The sequence below is a fragment of the Melopsittacus undulatus genome, chromosome 6, assembly GCF_012275295.1.
Source record: "Melopsittacus undulatus isolate bMelUnd1 chromosome 6, bMelUnd1.mat.Z, whole genome shotgun sequence".
NCBI classification, from domain to species: Eukaryota; Metazoa; Chordata; class Aves; order Psittaciformes; family Psittaculidae; genus Melopsittacus; species Melopsittacus undulatus.
Window position 1 is genome coordinate 16566562 of NC_047532.1, and position 19045 is coordinate 16585606.

The following is a 19045-nucleotide window of genomic DNA, read 5'->3' on the forward strand; positions in this document are numbered from 1 at the left end:
CATCATTCTCTGAGGTGGAATAAAAATATTTAAATGTTAATAAATGAATGTTTGCAGGCTACAAGGCTGCCAGATACAGTGGAAAATAGCAAAGAGGTCTTTAATTTCATTACTATTATATAAACTATTGTTTGTTTAGGTTGGTTTAGTGTATTACTTGGTGTAATGCCTGCAAGTGTTGAAGTTGAACTATGCCAATCACCAGTCTGTTAGTACAAATGTCAGTTGTATGTTTTCTGTTAATGTTTTCCTGGTCAGCTGGCTAGCAAGTAGCATTCTGCCTTCAAGGGGAAAAGCTGCATGGATGATTTTGCAGGGCATGATGGGAAAAATGATAGCTCTTGCAGCTTGTGATAGTAAAAGTGAAGGCAAAATCTTCTGATCCAAACCAGCAATAGTCTCTAAGTGAACAATGACCAAGGAACATGGCCTAAACAATTTAGGGGATATGCAAAGTTTTAAGCTGCATGTAAGGTCTTTACTCTGATTGTGAGGTTTGAGTAAATAGGTAACACTTCTGATGATTGGATTCTGTTCTAAATAAAAGCATTTCTTTTATGGCTATGGCTTCCAAAAGGAAGTCTGTGATAGGTTTTTGGTTCTTTTGCTGATGAAATGTGTTACGGTGGTGGAAGGAAGTGGGAGGAAATCATGAGACACGACTCTGGGAAAAGTGGAGATGTAAGATGAGTCATTTAGAAGTGTTTGCTTGGGAGAAACTGAAAAGGAATCAAAGGCATAGCTAACCTGTAACAAGTACACTCAGTCGTGAAGAGGATATGAGTTAAAGGTAATATATTTTATAAAATAAACTGGTTGAATTGGAAAAAGGAGAACGTTTTGAGACCCATGAGCCCTTTTGGTTTTACTTGTTTGCCTTTCTCAGCTCAATCTGTTGTTCTAATAGGCAATGCTACTCTGCCTTTCTTATCTCTCTTGAATTTGCCAGCTCCATTAGCTCTCTCTGAGGCAGCTGTCAGGGAGAAGAGATCTTGTTGTGTATTCATTCAGGAGGTATGAAATGTTGCATTTATAAGCTTTTCCTTAGGTCTTCATTTTTGGCTTTGCCGCATTTCTCCTATACAGTTTTGAAGAGCTTACCCTGCCTGTGCAAAACCTGAGATGCTGTGTGGCTATAACAGACAGCCCTCAGCTGATCAGGGCTTTTTTTCTTGTGGGGTAAATGGTGAGTTACAGTGCCTTTATCTGAGGAATCAGAGCCTCCAGCTGGGCAGGCACTGGGCAGATATGAAACAAAAGCACTGGGTTATTGCTGTCATGTGCTGTTCCTGAGGTCACTTAATTTCCCTTCCACTATTCGTAATTTCAGTTTAAAACAACACTTTTTGGGGGGGTTTTATGCATCCATTTATATTTGTCTGTCTTCAATTTAATCGTAATAATTTTAGAATAGTATCAGTGATAGGCTGGTTTTGTACTGGCTGGCTGTGAGATAGCTGTGTCTTTTCTTTTAAATGCATACTGTATTCTAATAATGCTAGCAATTGTTTGAGAGCAGCAACAGTGCAAGCTGATTTGTCATTTAAAGTTGGGTTCAGATTTGGTTTGCTTGAGTTATGAGAATGGCTTAGCCTTTTTACCCTGTTCCCTTGAGAACATGTGTCCACATTCTACAGTCAGCATGGGATGAACACAAACCAGGCACAATCATCTTCTGATGGGAGACTCCAATGATCTGGACAGCAGGAATATTGCAGGTTCACATTATCTGCATTAGGATTACTGTATGTGGAACATGTATTATATTTGCTGTAAATGGTTTAACTACCCAGGCCCTCATGGTTAATGAACATCAAGTTTAATGCTTCTGTTACAGAGATTCAGAAGGACTATGATCACATCCAGTTAAAAATGCTATAAGACATAACATTTATCATATTTTCCCCCACTTTTAGTCCAGATAATATCTTCAAAGAGCTTTTGTTCTTTTTACATTTTCAGTTTTAGATAATGTGGGACTTAAAGTATTACATGTATATCATAGTTTCATAGAATGGTTAGGGTTGGAAAGGACCCTAAGATCTTCTAGTTCCAACCATCCTGTTATATATACAAATAATGTGTGAAAATACATAGAAACAATATTTGTTGCTCTGTTTTGGTATGTTTTAATGTAGTAAGTGGGCTTCCTTTTTTAAAGTTAGCTGTTAACTTTTAAAACCTTCTAGAATTTCTTTTTTCCCATGCTTGAATTTTTATTGTCATTAATGGAATAGAAAATGGTATTTACCTTCCTGTCTGTTAATGCTTAACCCTAATTTATGAATCCTATTTAAAAGTGTGGTTCACATTCAGCAGGACTGTGCATCTGCTTAAAGCTAAGCTAACGTACAACTGTAGGCAAAATGAGATTGATGCAAAGTCTTCTACAAACATTTCAAACTATTCTTTAACACTATGCTAAGTAATAGCTTGATGCAATTTTTCTAATTGAGTACATGTGTATGTGAATCAAATTTTCCTATTATCACACTGAAAATACCATACCGTTTATCTGCAGTATTACATGGCTAAATTTCCTAGAATGTTAACATAATGCCTAACACACACATCTCTATGTATATATAAAACACCTCAGTACATTCTTGTGCCATTTTAAGACCAGAGTGACTACGTTTGATACATGGTATAGCCTGAAAAAAACCCAACAAATATGAAAGTGTGACTCCTGCTAGAAAGCCTTTAAATATTTAAGGTTATTACAACTTACATTTTCACCATTTGTATGTTTAAGTTGATAGCTGTATAAATTATACGTCAAGTACTCTTGCAAACATTTCCTACAGGCACATTGACAAACATCCTGTGATTCTCCTGGAAATACACAGAATATGGAGCATTTTGAAGACAATTTGCTTATAAAACTGTTTGTATCCCATATGTATGTTGCTTTATCTTATTTGCACCTGCCTTTTTATTTATCTAAGTACAAATATTACTGTTTCTTGACACTTATTTGGAAGATTTTTACATGTTTTTTTTTTCAATGCTTAAGCCTTATTGCAATATAGACTCTGTTTTTTACAGTGCCAGTCCTACAAAGCTTTAGTTGTCTAAAATGGAAGTAAGTATTTGAGCCAAACCTTCTGAAATTTGAAACAGATGAGTTCCTGGGACACATGTAAAAAAATCCTCTTTCTTCAAATAGAAGTGTAAGCCCATGACAGTCCTGCTGGCTTCCCTATAGGTTAATGTTTTATATGCGGAGTAGTCCAACATGCTGATGGTAACAGCAATGTAAAAGCCTGAAACAAACTGAGGAACATTACTGCTGCCTAATGATATTTTGTTTGCAAACCAGAAAGACAAAGCTGATAGAATTGATAGCATTTTGTTTTACATAGAGTTTTCACTAAGCCTTTTATGTATGACTCAATGTTCACATTACATTTTAGAATTGGTAGTGCTTATCAGTGCAAACAATGTTAAGAAACACAAAATAACATCTCAGGATCTTTTCTGTATTTCCTTTTCTTAATTTTATCAATAGAGACTGGGACCTAAGACTCTCTTCTAGGATTTTATTGGCCCACTTTTTCCAAATCTGTAATCTTATGGCATCACACTTCACCCTATTAGGAATATGTGGTTATGTGCCTGGCCTAGTAACTAGTGAAACATCTGCTTAGATAATCTCATTGATTAGGCTCTGGAAATGCAAATATTTGAAGAGTGATTTTAAGAGTAACTTCTCTGGAGCCTTACAGTGTGTACCTAGAAATCATTGAAGGCACAGTTTTTGCAGGTGCATATAGATCCTGCTATAGCTCAACTACCAGCTTTATATTTCTGTACCTCTTCCCAGAGTTTGCTGTAGATTTGACTCAGAGAAGTTTTGAGATGCGAAGAGCAGGGAAGGTCTCCTGTTTTTTAAACTGGTTACATTTCCTGTGAGCACAGAAAAAATACTTCTGTCGGCAAGACATATAATTGTGCACTGCATTAGTGCTCCCTGACTTGTATATTGTGAGTCACGTTGCGTTTGCAGTTTCTACTGTATTCTCACGGTGTATCAGCCTCCTTGCTGACCTATGAGCAGTGTGTTACATTCTCTTCCTATGTTTTGTAACAGTCTAAAGGGGAAGAAAAGTGTCTAAAAACTTTGCCATTACCTTTAGCAGCAAGAGAATGTGAAGAGTCTGTCAAGGATAAATAAAAGTTTGTGTAATTTAGCAAAATGTATCCTGCATTTCCCTTTGCCTCACTGCCATGTCTAGTTATACTGCAGAAGAGGGTAAAGGAGGTAATGCTCTTGTAGTCTAAACAAACACAGCATGGTGAAATGGGACAGTACTTTAAAATATGCATAAGGATTGCAGTTGCTCCATTTTTGACACTGACTGTTCAGGTAGAGAGGAAAAAAAAAAAAAACAAACCCAAACCAAAACACAGGCTTTTCTTAAAATAAATGTGTTTTTTTTTAAAGGGCTAGCAAGCAAAATGGTGCTTGAACTATTACTGTGAAAAATTGGAGTGGCCTGGTTGATATCACGCAAACAGTTTGGAAAAACAAGATTAGTGCAACACATACCATTTTTCATTTTTTCCCGTCTTCAACAGCACCAACCATTGCAGCATCTCATTTTTATTAACTTTGTGTTAGGATGGGAAATCCCACGTGTGTACAATTGCTTCTGGCTGCCTGGTCCCTCTGCTCTGAGCTTTTTACCTCTGCTTGCATGTTTCCATGTCTACTGTAAATAGGAAGTGACCGAGGGGGCAGGATACTTAGTCTCTTCTCAGATCAATACTACTCTGTGGGTCAGCAACTAGGAATGTTTGAAAAAAGCAAGAGGAGGGAAATTTTCCCTGTAGACTGAGGCCAGCACCTTTGTATTGGTTTCATGTCAATTACCTGGGGAAGAAAGCCTGTGTAGGTTATTTCTGAACCAGTAATAGCTGGCAAAAAGACCACTGTGAATATGATAACAATGAATTTAAGTAACAAGGAAATTTCAGGTACCCACCCTCATTAAGATAAGAACTTTAATGCCTAGGTGGCCATTTAAATGTTTTTGCAGTGGAGTAGGAGCAAGATCAGCATGTGTGGGAGCTGGGCAGTGAGGGTATTATATAAAGCAGTAGTTCTTCCTCTGTGAGTAGAGAATAGTGAAGTCCTGTTGCACACAAGTGTTCACTTTCAGGAAAGGGGCTTACTGTATTTATTGTTTCCCTTCTAGCTAAGAAAAACTGATGCTTTTCCTTCCAGGTTCCTCTTTCCCCCAGTCTGTGTTTAATATGATAGCTCTGAGCGCTGTCTCTGAAGGGGGTAAATGGAGGACACAAAAGGCAGGTCTGCACAGCCACATGTGGGTATGGAGAAGAAATGGGAGACCTACAGAATGTCCCTGTAGCAAGAGTAATGTGGGAATGGCTGGGGAGAGTTAATCTGCGACACTCTGAAGGAGAGCGGGATGTTATAAAGTAGTTTTTTAACAGAGGAAGATGGAAGGAAGCAATATGAAGGAACAGAGAATAAAACTCAAATATGAGCAAGATGTGTAGCCTGGGGAAAAAATAAAAAGTTTGCAATGCTGAATTTAATTTATTTGCTCTCACATTGTTACATCTTGTACATGTTTTAAAATTATGTGCTCTCATGCAAAGAAATCAGGTGATTCTTCATCATAAATCAGTCTTTATAGCAAACAGAGTTTGGTGGTACCTATCTTAGACCCACTCTTTTCTGGAAATAAAGATGAGGCACTATCAGAGATTTAGAAGATGGAGCAAATTGATTAATTAAAAAACAGTAAATCATCAGCCCCACATGATTTATGTATAAAAGAATTTGGAAGAAGCTTAGGAATGAATTAGCTGAACTGCTAACAAAGATATGCACTCTCATTAAAACCAAGCTCTGTTCCAGAGGGTTGGCAAGTATCTGGGGTTTATCCTATATTTAGACCGGTAAGCATTACATCTGCACATTGCAAATGGTTGGAACAGGAATTTAAAAGGGAATAATAAAACACCTGGAAGATAGCAATGTGAGAGACTTTAATGAGAACATTTCAGCAAGGAAAAATCATGTTTCACTACTTTTCTCATGACTGTGAATGTGCCCACAAAAAAGAAATACGAATGGCCACATTGGATCAGACTTAAAGTCCTTCAAGCCCAGCACCCTGCCTCTGATCGTGCTCAGTCACAGCCACGTAGGAAGGAAAGCAGAATAAAAAGGATAAAATAGCTCTTTTTCCCTGGACTTGATTAATAGAAACAAGGGTCAGGTTTAAGGGGGTCACTACAAACATGCTGACATCATCCCTTACCCAGAAACCAGTCCTCAGTGTACTTGTGCTTAGAGACTTCCCCACTCACAAAAAGGAATTAGATGGTAAAATAAACGGTGTTTTCAGAAGAAAGACTAAAGAGAAGTGTGATAAGCTAGGAGCTCAGAGTAGCACTAACCAGTCCCTGAGGTATAATTGTTGCAGTAATGTTTTCATCTTGCAAGACCAGTGGTTAGTTTTAACCTTCTTTCATTCACAGTTTGAGATTAACAAGTATTGCCAGGTAGCAAAGCCAAACTGAAGCTACGCTAACCTTATCCTAATACATGTGATGTATTTTTGTTAGCTGCTTTTCACTCCTCCAGCCATATGTGTCTATGCTAGCCACATGTAATGCTTCTTCTAGCCATGATTACGTGTACTCTGTGGTCTGTGATGCTTTCACCCACGATTCCCGTCAGCATCTCTGCTGATGGATTTTGTTGTTTCAGGCCTTAGAAGAGTAAGCACAGTGCTGAGAACCAGACACAGGGTCTCAGCTCATCAGGGAGGCTTAAGCAGCTTTTGGTACTCACACATCTTTCAAAAGACTTTAACTCATGTATCCTTTTATTTTCTTTTTCTTTAAAGTGTAATCTTTGTGTTTTGGTACTAAATAAGCTGGACTGACTCAGAGCTACCTGACCTAGACTTCCTACTTTTCTCCATGCAACGAAGTAACTCCCTTTGTAACAGAAATGCCCTTCAGAAATATGGTTGCAATATGTGCCAAAAGAAGGTGTTTCTGGCTTGCTCACCAGTCATTTCTGTTTATCTCCCTTTGAATCCACCAAATATCAAGGTGCACTTTCCCCTTGGGAATTCCTGGGAATGCTTCCCCACCTTTAGGTTTCATCTACCAGGCTTATGAGGCGAGCTGCCTGACATGATGTATTTTGACTTTTTAAAAGCTTGTGACAAAGTCTGTCACAAGACACTGCTACAAAGGGTAAGTAGTCACATATGGTGATAGGGCAAGTATCATAGATCAAAAACCGACAAGGAAACAAAAAGGCAGAGGGCTAAGTGGTCAGTTTTCATCACAGTAAAAGGCTAGCAGCTGCATTTCTTAAAGTTACCTATCAGGTCATATGCTAAATACATTTATTAATGATCTAGGGAGAGAGGTGAAGGGTTAGGTGGTAACACTTACAAATGATGTAATTACTTAAATAATTTAAGCCTGTAGCACACTGTTAGAAACTTTTAAGTGATCTAAACAAGTTACTCAAATGGATAAAGAAGGTTCAGGCCTGATAAATGAGAAGTTAGTATGTGGAGGGAACCACACAAAAATCTTATTCTCTAAATGAAAGGAAAAAACCCAAATGTTGCTGTTGGTAGTTCCATAACCAAAGCCATTTGAGATGTTGTTGTGGTAGAAAAAATGAACAAGGTGCTAGAAGGCTTAGGAAATTGGACATTTCAAATGAATTACCAAACTCAGTCTTCATTGAGTGGAGACAGATGGTAGGATAAAGCATAATATTATGGGTAAGTTTTCTCAGCTAACAAGGTCTGATCCATGATGACAATTTCCTGTTTTCTTTTGTCTTTATCCTGCTCATACATCATCTACTATCAGAGGTATTCTGATCCTTATCAGCAATAATATACATCAGGAAGGCTAAGGCTTCCAGAGGGTTTCAGATTTTGCTAAGGACAGTTCAGTAACCAACCTCAACAAAGCTACAACTGGTAAAAAACTATTTCATATCCATTCTTCTTCCTTTGGTAATTAGTTAAAATTGACATCAAAATGACATACATTAACACTCTCAACTTTGTATTTAGACTGTGAAATCATCAACGTTTTAAACATGGGTTTCAGAATTCAGATGTTACTGAAATACTTCCTCAAGTTGGGGCTCTTAGGAGACTTAGAAATTATTCTTGCATGGAGGAGAAGTCACCTGAGACTAACCTAAATGAAGTTAACATAGATTTTAAAAATTATTCTTGCAGAAGAACAGGGAGTGGTGGGAATAGATGAACAGATGGGAAAGGGAGAAGAGGAGACTGAAGAAAAGGCTAATTAGGTAATTGAGGCTAAGAGGCTATTAGAGCTGACCCAGTGGTTTACTGGTAGTGCAGTTCAGGGACTTGAATTTGGGATTGAGGTTGGTCCCTCATTCCCAGGCCAACACGTGCTCCAAACATTGCAAGGATTCAGTTTTATAGACTGTATGATGCTGTAAGTACACGTTTTCCAGACAACATAATCTGGAGGGTTTGTATATCAGATTATAGTAGAGACAGGAAAGAATAATGGCGTAAAATGCTGAGTTTGGGCATAAAGACACTAAAATTCTATGATAATGGTAAGTTGTTTGGTGAAATTCTTTGGAAGAATGGGAATGTCATTGAAAAGGTCATTTATTTTAAATCATTCCATTACCTTGTTTCTGGCCAATTTGAAGCTGGCATGCTTGTGGTGTGTGAGTCTTGTTTCCATCTTTCAGCCTCTTAAATGGTCTTCCGTTCTGATCTGGTCACTGATATGCTTTCTTCTGGGCTTTATATGCTTGTTTTCTCCCTAATATCAGAGTATTCCCCCCAGTCCTTCAGTGCCTGCATTTCAGGACAGAAATGCTGGCTCCTGCATCCTTCTCTTGCATTCATGACATCTTCAGAGGATGAGAACTTTTCTTTTTCTAGTATTTTTTGTGGAAATTAGTCTGTTCCTCCACTCTTTTTTCTTTCCTTTATAAGCACTGCATAAAGATACTGCTTTTGAGGCAATACATGGCTGGAACACCTGTGGTCAGTAGGCAAATCATATTTTGACAGCAGAAAAAAATCACCATTCATTATCCCTGCAGTTTAAAATAGAGTTATATAGAATTATTTCAGTCTTAGAACTGCTACTTCAGTGGAAAAGAACTGCAGTTTAAGATTTAGTAATTGGACAGAATAAACAAAAGATAGAGGAAGGGAGTATGGCTTTGGTTGCTGGAGGGAGAAAAGAAGGTAAATTTGCTGCTTGTCTACTGAAGACCCCACTTGTACCTGGTGCTGGCAAAAGACTTGGAGTTTGCTTTCAGCTGTGTGAGCTTGTGTTACGTTTAAGGGAGATAGAGAAGTGATGAGCGACGGATGGCACTGCAGGAAACCTCCTCCCACAAAACTATATTGAGGTTTGGAGAACCTGCAACAGCACTTCATTTCAGTGTGTGCTGTTGTCTACTACGAAATTGCTTAAAAAGTAATTTAGTAATTAAAACATTTCCCTCTGGTTTTAGGTAGAATGGTTTTATTATGTTTTTGTTATTGGTATTATTGTAGGACCTAGAACACTGGTCCGTGGACAAGGACCACATTTCTCTAACGTATTCCACAGATACAGGGCAGATGACATTTCTCACTGTTATTTTCTGTGTATCATTTCTCCTCACCACTGGATTTTCCTTGTCAAAACATTGCATTATGTTGACAATACCGTTTTGTTAGAAACCTATCTTAGCAAGTTCTCCCTGAATATTTGGAACATGGGGAAACGTCCATACATGTTTGAAACGTGGGGAATTATTCTCATTTGCTTATGCAATTCTGTTTCTAAGTTTTGACTTTCATGTTCTAAAACAATAATAATGTGCTTTCAGGATATTTTCAGGATCTTAGATCATTCCCATCAGAAATACTATCTGATGCGCAGGTCTCCTTGCTTAGCACTGATGCACGTACCCAGTACCATGTTTATTATGAATATTTATAATGCAGTGTTCTCAATAAAAAAGAAAAAAAGAAATTAACATGTCTCTTCATTGATTAATTATTTAAGTTTTCGAGGAAAAAAATATTAGAAAATTGTGGATTTTTCCCCTTGAAATTGTGAGGGATGCAGATTTTGCAAGCAATGTTTGTACAGTTAACTGTTGTTTGAATTCCATAGCAGTCTTTATAGGTGATACTTAATTAACCTTAATCCTTGAAAAGTATATGCTAAATGTGTAGATTTCCTGATTTTTAAGAAAGACATTGAATTATGCAGTATTTTTATACGTAAGAAGAAACCAGGTATTGGTAGAAGTAGAAAACCTTGAGGTGTTAAAAATGGTAAAAACATTTGGAGAACATTTGAATGCGTATTAGGGAGAATAAAAACATGACTTATTTTGCAGTGTCTGAAACTGTGTTAGCTGTGCCAAAACCCATTCAGTTGTCTGTAAAAAATATATAACACCATCTGACATATTCACTGTCACTCCATGCTCTGTGAATCAAATATAAAATTATGTGCAAGAAAAAACCCTACGAACTTATTTTGTCACAAGTAAGCTCAGAATTTTGAAGATGGTCAGCTCCACTTGTCAACATGAATAAGCAAGAAGAAAAATAATGGCTTAGACTAACAGAGAAAGAAGTCAGTAAGGCCTTCAATTTGAAAGGGCTGCCTCACAGAAGAGGAGTTTGCAGCATATGATTAACGCCCTTATATTTTCTCCAGAGTATTTTTGATTTCTTGCAGTTAATAAATAGGGACATCCAGCTTTAAGAATAAAATTCAAATGTGGAGAAGCAGTAGGTAGATCTAGTGTTTTCAGTGGTATCAATGAGTACCTGAAGGTTAATTCCCAAAGCTGAATTGGAATCAGGTTTTGTGCTTCAAAGGTCTTTAAAATTTAGACTTAACTTCCTCAAAGCCTGGGACTTGGGTCCACTCCTCTGAATTCTATGCACAACCTTGGAAATGCATAAGATCGTTGAGTTGTATCCTTACATCTGCAAACTGATGGCAGTTGAAAATGATCACCACAGTGTGTCACCACAGCTAACACTACATTGCAATTGGATTCACTTGAGCATTCCTCTACAAGTCAGATCACTTAATTTTTCTTTTGGCCATTGATCTTTTACAGCACCTGCAGCTTTTTGTTTTTCCTCCAAAGATCATCATTTTACTTTGAAGTCTAGTGACTCTGATATGTCTAACCCAATCCTGTAGAGGCAAGGAACTGAATAATTGCTTCATGAGTGCCATATGAAAAAGCAGTCCAAAGACTTCATGCTGCTCATTACAATCATTGGGAGTTTGGCTGGGCAAGAGCTCCCTGCTTTGGTCATGAAATGGGGGGAGGGGGGGAGGGGAAGGGGAGAGGAAGCATTCCAAAGATTGTTATTTCCTAATTATTTGTGTTGTGGCACAGCAAAAGGATTTGATTAGCACCCTTATGTGTTTAAAACTTAAAGAACAGATAACAAACAGCAGAGCCCCTGCCATCCCCCGGTGGTTTTTCTCTAAAGTCTTGATTAACTCTCAACTTTCAAAGGGAAATTAGGTAGCAAAGAAAAAAAAGAAAAAGATAGCAAAGTTTTCCTTTGAGATCAAAATTATTAGAGTTAAAATTATGTCTAAAAAAATAGAAATAGGATAAAATTTTCAAAGCTTAGCTATACCTCTGTTGTAGTAAAGAGTAAAATGCTGGTGCCCCTGAAAATCTCAAGTTTTTGAGAGTGAATAAGACTCTGATTTTATTTTTATTTGTAACTGAACAATTTAATCTTATTGCATGCTACCAAAACAGAGTAAATGTCCTAACTCCAGACTGCAAACATATAGGAATAGAAAAGCACATGTACATTCACCCTTGGAGTAACAAATCTGCTGAGTTGGGATTGCTACTTGTCAGATGGGAGAAGATACTCGAATCCACTGACTCAAGTCTTTGACTGTCACTGGACTATGAGTCAAAATAAAGAGAAAATCTTCATTTCTGTGCTTCCATCTTCCTTTGAAAGAAAGAAATTTGCATTGCATTTATATTTAAGATTAGGCAGTCTGAATTTGTTTCAAAATTATGTGGAGTGTCAAGCTTCATTTCTGTAAATACGTTTCTAAAAACAGACTGGAAATTAGTTGTGTGCATGTTAATTCTCTGTGGCCATTCTTAGAATTGGGATGGTTCTCCTTTAAGCAACCATTCAGAAGCGCTGAAATCCAAGCAGTTGTGTATCAATTAGCAGGGTGCATTTCTTAGTGTGAGCTGCCTGGAAATGCAAAATGGCAAATCTAGCATTAGGCTTTCTACCATCATTTTGCTTTCCTACCTCTACAAATCGGCTTCGTTGTGACTTACAGTGTAAGAAGTTGGTGCATTTCTGCAGATCCATGATAAGATATTTTTCTCTAGTAAGAAATGCAGTTAGACTCTTCATTCTGAATCTATTCCTGCCAGGCCCTAGATGCATTAGTATTCCACTGGCAGCTGCCTGTAGGTAGGAATATTGTTTTTGTCCATAACCAGAGGGAACAATCAGACTAAGCCGTTCCCCGGCTATAAACCAGCCAAAGTAATTGGGTTTAATTTTAATTTTTGTAATAGCTTTAAATTAATAGGAGCAGCTGCTGCCACAGTGTGTGGGTGTCCTTTTCCAGAAGGCATAGAACAAAAAAGGGAAAGAGTAAACAATAGTGCGTCTAGGACACAAAGGTTAATTCAAGAACTGAGCAATGTCTTTTTGTTATCAAAAACTCAGTTGGTGATATCTAGCACTGTGTCTCTCTTCTTTCTTTTTCTTTCCCTTTTTTCCTTTTTGCCTTTAATTCCCTGATAAGATCTCAATCTGATTAGGCTCCTGTGTGTAAAGATGTGTTGTTGGTATCTAAACGCTAACTCTCTTTCTCTATATGACTCACAAATAGATTAGCAGTGACAAAGTGCTAGGAGAGATAAAAATAGATTAGCAGTGACAAGAGTACTATTATAATTATTTTGGAAGATATGGTTTGAATTAAGAGTTTGGGCACTTTCTGCCCTGAGAGGGTGAATTTAAACCTAGGAACTGAGGATGGTTTCTGCTGTTGTGTCAGACACCAGATAGTGAAATGTCAATACCAGATGTCCTAGACATCAAGATTAGCCATAATAGCCAAATGCAACCATAAAGTGATGTGTCAAAGTGGATAATAAAACAGATGCTTAGCTTCTATAATAAAGGGGAAAGGGAATGAAATATCAAAAGTGCCTTTAATGCATTAACAAAGTTGTCTTCAACTTGCTTAAAAGTAGAAAGTTATTGAACCAAGGAGAACTATGTGTCATTTAAACATTTAACTATCAGCAGATGAATTTCAATTAGCATTAGCCTTTCTGAAATCCTGATTTTCCTCCTATTGGTCTCATTTTACATGAAATTTTTATAACATAAAGCGAAGCTTGTCCTTTATTATTTTTCCCATGCTAATTTGGAAACAAATAAAGTTCAACAACTCAGCAACATACTGTTTAAACTTGCATTACGGTTTGAGGACTGGGAGCTAGAATACATTTACCCACTGCTATATCATCTGCTTGATTTGAGATCAAATGAGGGATGTCCTATAGCACTCCAGAGTAAGGGTGAATGACAGAAATATGTTAAGATACCGGGGAAACCTATTAGGTTAGTGCACTGCATGCAGACAGCTGGTGGCATTTTTCCCTTACTGATACTTTAAAAAAAAATTAAAACAATTGTTTTTCTGTCCTTCATATCTGTTCCTTAAAAAATAATTTTCAGGTCTTAGTCATAAGCAAGTTCCTTATTTAACCAAAAATCATACTTAGAGCATGGCCAAGGCCACCACTAAACCATGTCCTCAAGCACTGCATCTTCATGTCTTTTAAATACCTCCCTGGGCACCTTGACAGCTATTTTGGGGAAGATGTTTTTCGTAATATCCAATCTAAACCTTCCCCAGCAGAACTTGAGGCCATTTCCTCTTCTATCATTTGGTACTTGGGAGAAGAGACTGACCCCCACCTCACTACAGCTTCCTTTCAGGTGGTTGCAGATAGCAAGAAGGTCTCCCCTGAGCCTTTTTCTTTCTCCAGTCTAAACCCCAGTTCCCTCAGTCATTCCCCATCAGACTTGTTCTCCAGTCTCTTCACCACCTTTGTTGCCCTTGCCTGGACCCATTCCAGCACCTCAGTGTTTTTCTTATAGTGAGGGGCCCAGAACTGAGCACAGTATTTGAGGTGCAGCCTCATCAGTGCTGAGTACAGGCGGTTGATCACTGTGCTAGCGCTGCTGGCCACACTATGTCTGATACAAGCCAGGATGCTATTGGCCTTCTTGGCCACCTGGGCACACTGCCAGCCAGATATGATGCTGAAGTAAATTCTTGAAGCCCCGAATATTCAAGAACCAAGGCAATAGTGTGGGCAAATAAATTCTTATTTGAAGTCTAATTAACTGCATCACTGGCTCTTTACTGTACTTTTTCAAGAACATCTCAATTCCTTTCTGTTTCTCTTTGTAGATCCTGAGTCTTGCTGATCAGACTCCTTAGCTGCTGCTAATTGGCAAACATGTACTTTGGCATAATGGGAGGGTTTTGTTCTCTATTTCATATTAGCAATGAAAGGCCAAAACTGATGCTCTGCAGTAGACGAGCTTCTCGGAACTATTACACAGAGGCCCATTACTACTGCTATGTCTGTAAATCTTATTACGTTTTCCCTCACCATGATCCTAGTTTAGCTGAGATCTGCTCCAATCATTAGATACCAGTTTATAATGTTACGTAATTGAATCTTTTAGAGTCTGCAGGACCATAGTGTTTTGTTGCCAAACACGACCATTAAGTTAGTTTCATCAAATTACAAGTATATGGTATGACTAGAGAATCTCCTGTCTAAATAAAGCTAAAAAAATCCATTAATAGAATCAAGGGTGCAAACAGAAATATTGAACATCTCTAGTCCGCAGAACAAGATTTTGAGCTACCTCTGAAATATTACTCATTTATGTTGAGAAATAACAGAACAATTGAAGTTCAGTGAAAGGTGCCAGGCAGGCCGTTGTTATTTCTTAAACAGATACGGACTTCGTAACATTGCCAGAAATGTCTTTATTGTAATAATTTACCATCATGTATATTCATTTTTATCTCGTCAGATAAGCCAGAACTCTCGAGAAAGGCAGCAGTCCAACTTGGAACAGTACCAAGTACCCTTTTCTCCTTTGCTTTGTAATTTATGACTATGTTATTTTCCATGCCTTTTTGTCTGGGTGTGGGGTTTTTTTCCTACCTCAAGAATTCATCTTTTCTTCTACTCACTGGCTAGGCATTGATATATCCCCTGACTGTTAAGGATAATAAAAATATAAAGATGTCCTGAATTTCAGTAACAGTTCTGTCAATGTAGCCTTATACTGACATTCCTTCATTAATTATGCCTCATCCCTGTGCTGGTGTATTAGATTTGTATCAAAGGATGTAGCCACTCTCCAGCCAGAGGTTTGGCTGAAGCATGTGTAGTAGTATGAGACTACATTAGCTTGATAGCAAAATAGAGGATAGTTTAGCTGCCTGTGCATCGCTTTCATTTTATGGGGGTGGGTTTCTTCAGTTGTGTGATACTATCTCTTGCTATGGTGACTGCCAGCTTGGGCACCTGGAAGGAGCTGCAGTCCCTGTGGAGACTGGTGCACTGGCACATTAGCTCTGCCATGCACAGGCCCCTGGCATGGAGGTTGTCTGCATGAGTGAAATGCAGGCTCTGGGATCTGCTTGCCAGGTCCTGAGATGTTCAAGCTGTTTCACTTCCTTTGAATAGCAGAAATTTGAGTCTCACGTAACATTCTTGTTCAGATTTCTTATGTCAATATATGTATATGTTAATATATATGTATGTTGTTTCTGTTTTTAGGCAAAGAATTCCCTCTAAGAATGTATATTACTATCGCTGCCCAGACCACAGGAAGAACTATGTCATGTCATTTGCTTTTTGCTTTGACCGAGAGGATGACACTTACCAATTTGCTTACTGCTACCCCTACACCTATACTCGCCTTCAGCACTATCTCGACAACCTACAAAGGAGGAACATGGACTACTTTCACAGAGAATCGCTAGGACTCAGCGTGGTAAGTAATAGGCATGCTTGCCAACTAGCAGGCTTCATTATGAATGTCTACCTGTAAATGCTTACAGAGTATATAATTCATCATCCCTGCTAATGCACACACACGTACATATTTGTTTTACTGCTATCAGTGACACATGAGGTAGTGTACCTAGATGGTGAAATATAGACAAATGCTAATTTAATTTCACATAAAATATTTCCTTTGCAATATGCAAGGTAATGCTAAATTCCCATGTAGGATCTATTTATGTTGAAAGACATTAAAAGATGAAACTTAAACAGTGTTATTGAAGAAATGTGATTTTGGAGTACTCTGTCCATTTGTCTTTCTGGAAGAGCTTTTCTGTTTTGAAGGAAATATGTGTCTTTGGAACTAGGTTATAGCTTTTCTTGGTAAAATAATGTAAAGCATACACAAACTCCCTATCTTATTTAATCTTAAAAATGCCTGCTTTTTTTTTTCTTTGTGATATGAAATGGAAGGGAGTCTAGTGGTCTCAGTATAGATCCTAGTGGCCTCATGAAAATGAAATGTGATAGTTCTTCTGGTGTAGGAAAGAGGGTTAATGGTAAAGGCTGAACTTCTGCTCACTTTGCTGTAACCTTTCTCTGAAATGTTGCCTATCCTGAGGATTTGGAAAGCATGACTCAGCCGCTCCCACATCAACTCAGAAATAATCAGATTAAAAAATAATAGCTGACATCTTGTGGGTTTGTTTGAGGATTTCTTTTATTTGCTTGCATTTTTTGTTTGTTTGGGTTTTTATTTTCACATTCTCAAACTTTATCATGCGCTTACCTCTTGTCTTAATCTTTTCTCTGAGATTTGACCTAAACTTGTAATGTGTGTGGGGGAGAAAACAAAGCTGTGGTTCCTGTGAAGGCTGCTGATCCAAGCAGCTGGGGCTTTAAAAAGAATCCCAGTGTATATTGTGAAAATCAGAATAAAATAATATGTATAGCTTGCACTGGAAAAAATTGAAGACTTTCAGCATTATAGCAAGCTATTGAGATCCCTATGGTGGCATAAAACTTGGAGGAAAAAAATCACTTATAAGAAATGAAACCAGAATTTACAAAAGAAAGTGTTTTTTTAACTCTTGTCAGTTAAATACTGTTCTTGTTTTAGAGATGACTATTAGATATCCGTGAGCTGGCATTAATTATTAATCATTCCAATTAGGGGGACAAACAATTATAAGGGAAAAGGGTATTAAAAAAATAGAAAAGTAAAATCTTCAGAGAATGGAGGAAAGAGCACTATCATCTTAATGTGTGTAGGGTTTTAATTATTAATCTTAGAGGACAGAGCTGTCATTAATTCTATAATGAAACTGAATTTGTTTCCTTTCACACTGAAAATAGTGTATAAACAGTCACATTTGCATATTCATCAAAACCCTGATCTGACTGATTAAAACACTGAGATAGAAGGATTTGTCTTTTATCTGCATTTTGACAGACAGAGCTGTACTCTTAAATCTTGTTAACATTGTGTTACCAGTAGTTGCTAAATATTATTTTTCATATTTCAGCAAACCAAACAAACAGATGCCATTCAAAATGTGGCAGGAAATGTGCTGTGTGTAAGTCCTGATTTTATAGCTATATGTACACACAGAGTATGTTTTGCAGAAATTGATATGGTAACATTTTGCAGCTCACCATGCTGATCTGTATAAAAAGCTTCAGAATCAGGCTCGTGCTGCAATCTTTGTAAGTAGCATTGCAATCTCAGAGCTTTTCTGGCTTTTCTCCACACACAACTGTCCTCGAACAGCTTGGTAATTTTATGTCTTTGCTGAGCTTGAATAGACAATTTCCATAAGATCTCTGCGAGTTAAATATTTTAACATAGAGCTTTGTTGCTATCATACATCTTTAAATGGTGAAAAACAGGATCCTTCAGCCTTCACTGCACAGCTCTTCATAAAAGCAGAAGCTGGCTGTACTTTAGAGAATTGCGTGCCATATAGGATAGATTTAGAGCTAAGAAAGTGAGCTCTGTTCCTGCTCTGGCCCCTTATGTAAGGTAAGAGGAATCAGATTGGCATAAAGAGGCCCTTAGAAGTTCTATTCCGGGCGAAGGGACGATACCCCTGGTAGCACACAGCGAAAGGTAACTTAAAGATGTCATCTGAGGATAAACTCTAAAGTCCCTATGCTGGGCACAGGGCTGAAGCAAGGTAGCATGCTAGGGGAAGGCTGTGGCGTATCTGCCTGGCTGACATGGAGCCACCGATACCCTTGGTTCACTCCAGGGGAATTTTACAGAAGATTGTGAAGATGGAGAATGGTTTGAAACAATTTTACTTCTGGATAATGAAGGTTTGAGCTGTGCTTTTTGGAAAGAACAGAATCTCATCACAGATCTTTGTGGGTTTTAAATTTTATTTTTCTTCGTCATAGAACAGTAAAATGCAAGTCACAAGAAACCATGCCTGGATGATTACTCCTGAAGGCTTTCTGAGTGCACGTTTTACTGCATGTAATGTTTTCAAGGCAATCTAATTTCTAATCTAATTTCATATTTTCTCTAAAGAAAGTACTATGCCTCCATTAACTCCTTAAATACTTTCACTAATTCTGTGAAAATTGAAAGTGAAATATCAGTATGGGACATGTAATTGTCATTAGGATGCAGAATGGCAAAGTGGTTCAGAGCCAAATGGCAAAGATTCCCATTGCCAGTGTCAATGGATAACTTAGCTGTTCTATTTCTGACCTTTTAATGTTTGTACTCCTTACTTCAGAGAGCTATCTCGCATTCTGGATGTGCCAAATGGCCTTGAAAATAGTCTCTCCTGCAAGCTAGCTATGATGGTCACCCAGGTATCATTTAAACTCCCATTTTCATTCTGCCATTGTTTGCCTTGGGTAACTTCAGACTTTCTA

General features: G+C 37.8%; 1 protein-coding gene across 1 annotated transcript in view; it reads left to right on the forward strand.

Moving 5' to 3' along the window:
* AGBL4 (AGBL carboxypeptidase 4) overlaps nt 1-19045 on the forward strand; it is a 952894-nt gene that overhangs the window by 367313 nt on the left and 566536 nt on the right. The window contains exon 5 of the mRNA XM_034063537.1: nt 15932-16148. Within this exon, the coding sequence (XP_033919428.1) occupies nt 15932-16148 (217 nt within the window). The remainder of the gene's footprint in view (nt 1-15931; nt 16149-19045) is intronic.